The sequence below is a fragment of the Sinocyclocheilus anshuiensis genome, unplaced genomic scaffold (genome assembly GCF_001515605.1).
Source record: "Sinocyclocheilus anshuiensis isolate Anshui unplaced genomic scaffold, SAMN03320099.WGS_v1.1 scaffold446, whole genome shotgun sequence".
NCBI lineage: Eukaryota > Metazoa > Chordata > Actinopteri > Cypriniformes > Cyprinidae > Sinocyclocheilus > Sinocyclocheilus anshuiensis.
The window spans coordinates 1,178,306-1,186,729 of record NW_015544247.1 but is presented as its reverse complement, the minus strand read 5'-3'; the positions used below and the strand labels follow the sequence as shown (position 1 = coordinate 1,186,729).

General features: G+C 40.1%; 1 protein-coding gene and 1 pseudogene across 1 annotated transcript in view; both read left to right on the top strand.

Moving 5' to 3' along the window:
• Nucleotides 1-4,308, top strand: part of scfd1 (sec1 family domain containing 1) — an 18,117-nt gene extending 13,809 nt beyond the window's left edge. The window contains exons 20-25 of the mRNA XM_016498532.1: nt 754-807; nt 2,634-2,686; nt 3,017-3,050; nt 3,382-3,447; nt 3,531-3,599; nt 4,112-4,308. Of these exons, the coding sequence (XP_016354018.1) occupies nt 754-807; nt 2,634-2,686; nt 3,017-3,050; nt 3,382-3,447; nt 3,531-3,599; nt 4,112-4,135 (300 nt within the window). The 3' untranslated portion in view covers nt 4,136-4,308. The remainder of the gene's footprint in view (nt 1-753; nt 808-2,633; nt 2,687-3,016; nt 3,051-3,381; nt 3,448-3,530; nt 3,600-4,111) is intronic.
• Nucleotides 4,309-4,558: 250 nt separating this feature from the next.
• Nucleotides 4,559-8,424, top strand: part of LOC107697681 (opsin-5-like) — a 13,073-nt pseudogene continuing 9,207 nt past the window's right edge.

Below are 8,424 nucleotides of genomic sequence, written 5' to 3'. Positions count from 1 at the left end.
CCCGTCCCTTTATTCGCTGATGCTACCGAGGGGGAAACCCCACCCACCCCCACCCTTGTTTCATCCTTGTGCCCTAGCAACGCTGCTTAGCCCCTGTCCTCTGTGCACGCCACTGGCACTCAACACAAGCACACTACAAACTTTCATCCTTGTCTAGTGTCTGCGTTGTTTCTCTTCTGAGGTTATGGCCGACTGAAATATCTTTGTACTTTAAATTGGAGTTGCCGGTATCTCTTATCCCCTCACACCAGCATTTATCAACATAGGCATCTGTTGTTGTTGCAGTCTGAAGTAGTTTGTTGTTGTTGTTCCACATACGCTAGCAACGTATGCTTTAAAAAATGAAGTATACTTTCGGCTTAAAAACCAGGACAGTACTATAAAAACACACTGAACACCTAAGAAACAGCAAAATGATGTGCATTCAGGCATCGTGGCAGCAACTTTTGAAATGTAAGATTGGATACACTACCAAAATAAAAGTTCCTTAACAAATAAAAAATTCATTTTGGGGAAATAAAAGTGATATATTAATGGTCAGTGAGTAAGCAGCATTTTCCAAAACCTTCGCAAACTCTTTTCTGTTTTTTACTTCTGCTCCAACTTCTCTACTAGTCATATTTGATATTGCGGTACTTCTGGCTTTTGTTTGATAAATTGATTGTGATGTTCCTTATTTCTAAGTTTCTTTAGATCAAAAGCATCTGGTTCTTTTTTAGGGTTTATTATGATTCTCAATTGTTTCTCTCATAGAACTTGCCAGTTACTCGCATCTTGGACAACTTGATGGAAATGAAGTCAAACCCGGTGAGCGTCCTTGTCTGTTTCTCCCTTTCCTTAACATCCTTTCATCTTCTCCCTCATAAGTACAAATATTAAACATGTTTTGCTGATATATTAGTATGAAACTCTTTCAGTAATAAAGAAGAATTTTGATTGTTAGCTGAAAGTCTAAATCTAAAACGATCTTTAGTGTAATTGTGTCCAGTGTGCACACAAGATTCTGTATTGCCAAGGCTGACTGCTTTACCTCCCACTGCGGATTAATGCGTATGACACTGCAGGGCTATGGGACACTGAATTCACCCTGAATGAGGCACTTTGAGTGTGCCGAGACCTCAATCCAAGCAATCTGAGCTGCACGGTTAATGCGACTGTCTCAGCCAGGGGAACACCTGTGGAGAGAGAGGGAGAGGGTTTCTAGTGAGTGAACCCGAAGCACAATGTATTAAGTTTCTAGGGCTGAGGGATTTGGAAGCAGTCCATTTGGGTTTTTCACCTTTGTGAGGCGGAACAAAGGTGCAAACCCCTCATGTGAGCAGCACAAGGGGGCGTCTCTACAGCAGCTGAAGCTATTTCATCGAAAATGGGATTATGTTCGGCTATGCTCGAGGATCTCATTGTCTGCAAAACGTCTGTATATGAGGCATCAGGTATTTGAGCACACTGGCTGTTTTCAAGTTATCATTGGATAGCCTTGAAGGAAAAATCTGTTTTGAAAATTTCTCCCGATGCTTTGAAATCAACTAACTGCCTGGACGGTGCGTGGGGAATGATTGATGCTGATGTTTTATAAATGTGGAATTACCACAGAAGAGATGATGTGGCAAATCTTTGACAGCGCCCTCATGATATGACTTCTAGGACTCGTTTCTGTTTAGATGTCTTGAATTCTCCCTAAGCACCCTTCCAAGAACTGTCCCAACGTTTTAAATATAAAGCGCTTTAATGGAGACAGCTAGCTGACATATTAGCTCTTGCAATCATTCGTTTGTGTAACAGCGGCCTCTTGGCTTCCCCTTCTCATTCCTTGACATAAAGACCTTATTTCCTTCTGAAACACCCTCAGGGTCCCTTCGATCTTCTCGCTCTCAAAAGCTGGGGTGGACAGATTGCCGTATCCCGTTACCGACTGGAAATGCTTCCCCTTCATTGCCCATAAACTTGAATTGAACATAACCGTATTCTCATTTTCTCAGCTACTGGAATTTCAGTGCCCTGCACAATACGGCTGTTGTTGGGGAAGCTGGGTGGCTGAGCGCTACAGAATCTCCTGCCTCTGCCACTCGTCAGATAGTCCTCGCAGATGGGCCTGTGCGACAGGGTAATATTGAGCTTCGCTACCCGACAAGGGTAAACTGATAGCAGAAAAATCTGGAGCATTTCACCATTTGGAAGTACAGCAAAGGCTCTTCTTTCTGTGAGTTGACGGCAAAGTATTTCTTCCCAGAATGAAGTATGCGCCAGGCCGGGCTGACTGAGGTCCCGTGGGGGAAGAGACAGGCTTGGCCCATCCGATACGGAGGATGAGGAAGTAGGAGGCCATTGGCCTCCGCCTCGGAGACAGCTCTCCTCAATTTGTGTCGAGACTCTTCAAAGCAGAGCAATGCTTGCTTTTTTTTAATCTTGCTTTTTTGAGTCAAACTGGAGGACATTTTGCTGTTTGAGGCTTCTTGAATCTTCTCAGACGAATGGTTGCTGGGAAGCATTCGATCTTGATAAGCGTTTAATGTAGATAGATGAGGAGGTTTTTAGGAGATGGTGATGTGGGGAGGGTGCGCTGAGTGTTATTTCATCCTTAATTTACTTACATGCTCTGTAATGCCTAATGTTATGTGTTGTGATTTTTGTAGGAGACTGATGACTACAGATACTTTGATCCCAAGATGCTTCGCGGAAGCGAGAGGTAGGACACCGAAGACGAAGACTAGGCTCCTTATATTTTCAAATGATACATCTCAGTGTTTGACTTGGTCCCACTGTATTCAAATAGTATGTTAAAGGCATTTGATCCATGGAGGAATTCGAAATCACTTGTGTCTTTATTACATACACATAAGGCAGTATTGAAGTTAGGTAAATAACGGATCTGCACATCCTTGCCAAAGCTGTAACTTTCCACTGAAAATATTTAGAATATAAGAAGATCTGTCATTTTTTTTCTTTCTACAACTATTGGCTATTTTTGCTCTCTGCCGGTGAGGATGAATTAATCCTAACTGTTTAACTCCCTCAGCTCCATTCCAAGGAACAAGAACCCCTTTCAAGAGGTGAGTATAAAAAGCCGATATCTGATGGTTGTGATTTTGTACCATGTGGATGTTGATACGTTATCGTCATGCTTTGGCGCCCATGCACTGTAACCTGGCAGGGTTAGTCTATGGCACAGATAGCCTTCTGTTGCTAGTGGAGATTAGGCCTTGCTGCTGACAAAGTGAGCTGGAAGCCCAGAGTGTCTGAGCTCATGTCTGTAGGACGGCCATTTGAATCCGCCTGTGAAATATTACAGGGTTTTATTTAATACAGAGTGTTTGTACAGGTTGCATTGAAATTCACACATTATTGTGCTTGAACAGCTGATGACAGATGATCATTTCACAGGCCATCGTCTTTGTCGTTGGTGGGGGCAATTACATAGAGTATCAAAATCTTGTTGACTACACAAAGGTATGGTTGCACACATTTTGACATGTAAAATATGCTACAAGAACTTGGCTTGCTTGTAAGTGCAATGATTTCCTTCTCTACAGGCCAGGCAAGGGAAGCGGGTTCTTTATGGCTGTAGTGAGCTTTTCAATGCAGCCCAGTTCATGAAACAGGTATGATCGCTTCCCAACGTTTAAAATGTCAGTTACCAGATACAAATTCATTAACATGTTTTCATATACGATGACAGAATTTAGTGAAAAATCAGATGCTTCACAATCCATTGCTCTAAAACCCAACCAATTATCGTTGAGTTGAAGGGAATGACACTGCTTTGAGTGTCTTGGAATGCTTTTTGCTGCTTGAAGCAAGTCTATGTTGTACTTTGTCTCAACAAAGTTGACACCAAGTCATAACGTGCCTTTCCCTCTGTAAATATTTTTTTTAACATTTTGCCTTGTTTTTTTTCCACATCAATTTCTTGTTAATATACATTTACCCATTTACCCCTTTGCTTTGAGTGAAAAAGAGGCAAGTGTGTCTTACTTCTCCCAATTCTTGCTGTGGTCATGAACTTATATGACTGACTGTTTGCTGAACAATTATTCAGTAGTAATCCTACTTTTGTTGATGTGATTCTGGAGTATCAGAGTGGTTAACACTAAACCCATTCATTTCTCCACAGCTCTCCCAGCTTGGTCAGAAATAGGAGGAGCGTTGAAGTCCAGTTATCCACCCTTCTCGAAACTGGAATCAAGATCTCTTCAGTTGTACTCCATTAAAACCCCTCTAACTTCAGAATCACTCATATTCCATGTACTTTATACTGTTTCCTATACTATTTAATTCAATACTAAAGGTTCACGACAATAAAGTCTTACGCACCAGTTGCACTTTGTTTTCTTTCTTTGAGTCTACTTTGAGTGGGTCATCAGCATAGATTTAGACATGGTATGCCTCATCATGGGCTTACTGACGTCGGGTGAGTTCAACAGCAGAGGTAAATGCCTTAAGTGGTTTGCTGACTGACGAGAACTGTCCCAAAAGTCTCAGTCTCTAAAGTCTTTAACAGGATAAGGAGATTACAACTAGTCTTGATCAACACTGGTGCTCTGTTACAGTTAAGATGTTTGCTCAAGTGTAGATCTATTGTATTCGGTCTAGTCTGCTAGATCTTCCACCAATGAAGAGAGCAAGGCTGTGAACCATAGCAAACGTCACCCTGAGATGAGTCCAACCTAAAGATTTTCATGGAAGATGGACATCCACAATGTTCTTCCCTCAAATGTCACAGTCTACCGAGTGTCGAATGGAGGAGAAACAGCTATTGGTGTCTATTTGGTGATACTAGGTAATTAGTCTGGTGTAATTGCATTGAATTCCCCGTACGTTACTGTGATTTGTTTCTTCTTGAGCTTCGCTACATTTAAAGATGTCATGTGAGAAAGAATCAGTGAATTTTATTTATTTTTTTGATAGGATGGCTTTCTTGGATTGGAAATGGGGTTGTAATATTACTTTTAACCAAGCAAAGAAAGTCTGGAACCACAGGATTTCTTGACTCTCAACCTTGCCGTTTCTGACGCCAGCATTGCTATTTTTGGGTATTCTCGAGGAATCCTTTAATTTTTTGATGTTCTCAGGGATCAAGGCTATCTTATAAAGACATTTTGGACTTGCAAGGTAAGGTGATGATATGCCACATAAAACCTGCATGACTTTCTTTCTATTGTGGAACACGAAGATATTCTGAAAAAAAGTTTCCGATTTTTTTGTATGTACAATGAAAAGTAAAGGGGTTAGATTAGGTATTGTATGGACAAAAACTTTGTATGAATACTTTTATGGTCCACTGAGGAAAGTCTTACAGGTTTAGAACCACATGAGGGGGAGTAAGTGAAAAAAATACTAATAATTCAGTTACAAAGTTCAAATGATCAAGTGCCTTTAAGCATGATTCCTTTTAGTTCACTGCATGCTCTTAGAGAACATTACGCAGTATCTGGTGTGAGAGGTCCATCACTGTGTTCTCTTTGCAGTCTGGCAGGTGGTGATATGAGGCAGGAGGGGCTGAAGAGATGATTTATTTGTAGTCGTTCCAAGTACACGGGCGTGTGTCCTTTTATCCCCTAATTTTGCTGGCTTGTTCCCCAGGGCCTGGTTAGTGGGTGATGAGACGAGTCAGAGCGATTACTGCCTCAGGTTTGCAGAGAATGCCAGACCTGCTTGCAATGTATAAGATGTGTCTTGGCCAGGTGGATGGATTCCTAATCTTGCTCTTCGGACTCATCAGCATCAGCACACTGACAGCCATCAGTGTCATCCGCTACATCAAAGGTTGCCAGCCTCAGCATGGTATGCTCTATCCTGGCCAAACCTACGTTGTTACTATACCTTTGTATAGCTGGTACCCAGTATTTAGAGCAGGTGCTCATGCATTGAAAGCTGCTCTGTAATTACATTACAAAGTCTATGCAAAATCAATTCACCCCAACATTTTTTCAAAGTTTTGTGTGGTTTCCAACAGACTAATGGAGTACAAATTAGCTGCATACATTACTTTTAAAGAGTTTAGGAAAGGGTGCCATATAATTACCAAATTTTAGGACAGGGGTGCTATGGGGTTTTCAGAGAAACTGATTTGGAAAAAAGTAGATTTTACAAAACAATTGTTTAACATGTATTGTGATATATTAATAAAATATATTACTATTTATTTTTAAAATACCATTTATATCTAAGACATTTATGAATAACAATATTAGGCAAATTTGATATTGTTAGTTTATTTTTGCTTTCTAATTAATTTATTATTTACTGTAGGATTATAATTAATTTAAAATAAATGATCAATAACCTAGACAATCAATATAGTAATGTGTATATGAATTATATGTGACCCTGTACCACAAAACCACTCATAAGTCGCACGGGTATATTTGTATAGCAATAGCCAACAATGCATTGTATGGTTCAAAATTATCGATTTTTCTTGTAAGTCAAAAATCATTAGGCTATTAAGTAAAGATCATGTTCCATGAAGATATTTTGTAAATTTCCTACCATAAATATATCAAAACTTAATTTTTGATTAGTAATATGCATTGCTTAGAACTTCATTTGGACAACTTTAAAGGCGATTTTCTCAATATTTAGATTTTTTTGGCACCCTCAGATTCCAGATTTTCAAATAGTTGTATCTCAGTCAAATATTGTCCTATCCTAACAAACCAATGGAAAGCTTATTTATTCAGTTTTCAGATGATGCATAAATCTCAATTTCAAAAAATTGACCCTTATGACTGGGTTTGTGGTCCAGGGTCACATATATATGTTCTATGTGAGAATTTTTTTTTCATATGTGTTTATTTCTTACACTGTATAAGTGGATCTTTAAGCTTTAAATTTTATATTTTAGAAAAGGGGTCCCTCACAAGGCAATTTTGGGGTCCTTGACATTAAAAAGTTTGAAAGACTTGTATGATTATGATTTACAGTAGGACACGGTGATCTGACCCAAAGAGATTTGGAAACCAGGAAATCCTGTTCGTTTTGTCTTTCATTGAACAATAAATGGTTGAACCAGGTTCTTCCAAGACCTGAAATCCTCTGAAGTTGAGTCTTTGATAAATCTAGAACCATGTTATTTTTGCTTTTTTTAGAAGCGCTCTAGCCTTGGCTGCACAAATACTAGATAAATCGGCATGATTACACTATGAGGACTGCTGATGCGAGTGTTTCTGCCATGTCCTTCAGCTCATCACGTCAGCAAGCGGAATATCTGCTTGGTCATAGCTGCTGTCTGGCTGTGCTCTCTGTTCTGGGCTGGAGCTCCGCTGCTGGGCTGGGGCAGTTACAGAGGTAGGACTGAAGCAAGACATTCAGCCTCTTTAAAAATTGAGTTGAATTAGAGATCACTGAATTTCATTTCCTCTGCAGCTCGCGGGTATGGGACGTGTGAAATCAACTGGATGCAAGCGCTGTACTCTGTTCCGGTCAAGCTCTACGTCATCAGCATTTTCTTCTTCAACTTCTTTGTGCCACTATTTGTTATAGTTTTTACATATGTGTCCATCATCCGAACTGTCAACTCCAGCCACAAGTCCAGTCGTGGAGGAGATATCAGCGAGAGGCAGAGAAAGATTGAACGCAGCATCACACGGGTAAATCCGTCGCCCCATAAATTACCATTAGTCTCTTGAAGGGATAGTTGTGATGGTTGAAATTAAAATTCTGTCTTTAGATACTCACCCTCATGTCGTTCCAAACCCGTAAGACCTTCATTGATCTTCGGAGCACAAATTACGATATAGGTATATATATATAAAGATTCATAGAATATTTTTAATATGACTGACTTTGTATTTAAGGTAAATTTAATAAAAACATTGTAAGTTACTAATTATAACACTTTCATTATACATAAAGAGAGCAAAGAATATTTGCATTATCAAAGAATATTAACGTCAGTCTAGACAGAGTTCAAGCACTCTCAACAACTCCCATTATAATCACTGAAGCTGTTTATACTGTGAAATGAATATCTTACTTACATCGTACACACATCTGCACTTTGTTTATGATGAGAGAATTCGCCAGAGAACAGCATTCAGTCAGCGAGCGCGCGCACTGAACAAAACACAGGCTTTTCAGCGATGACTCATCTGAATGCCTCTGATTGGCCATTGCATTCATAAGCTCAACAGAATCCTGTGTGATTGGTTATAATGCTCAGCACTGTAAAAACGCGTCTGGCTCAACGCAAGCCAAAGCACGAACGCAGATTTGAATTTGGCAGCTGATTCTGTGCCGCACTGAACGTTCTAATAGTATCAAATATAACAATTTTTGGTCTTTTGGAAGCTGCATTCAAAATCCACTTTGCTTAAAATCCTGAGGGGGCACGGTTGAAATCACATTCCTGGAGGAGCAGTATTACGGCTGGGCCCCCCTGTGGTCTAGTGCCCTGGGCACGTGCCCGGTAGGCCCATACGTAAC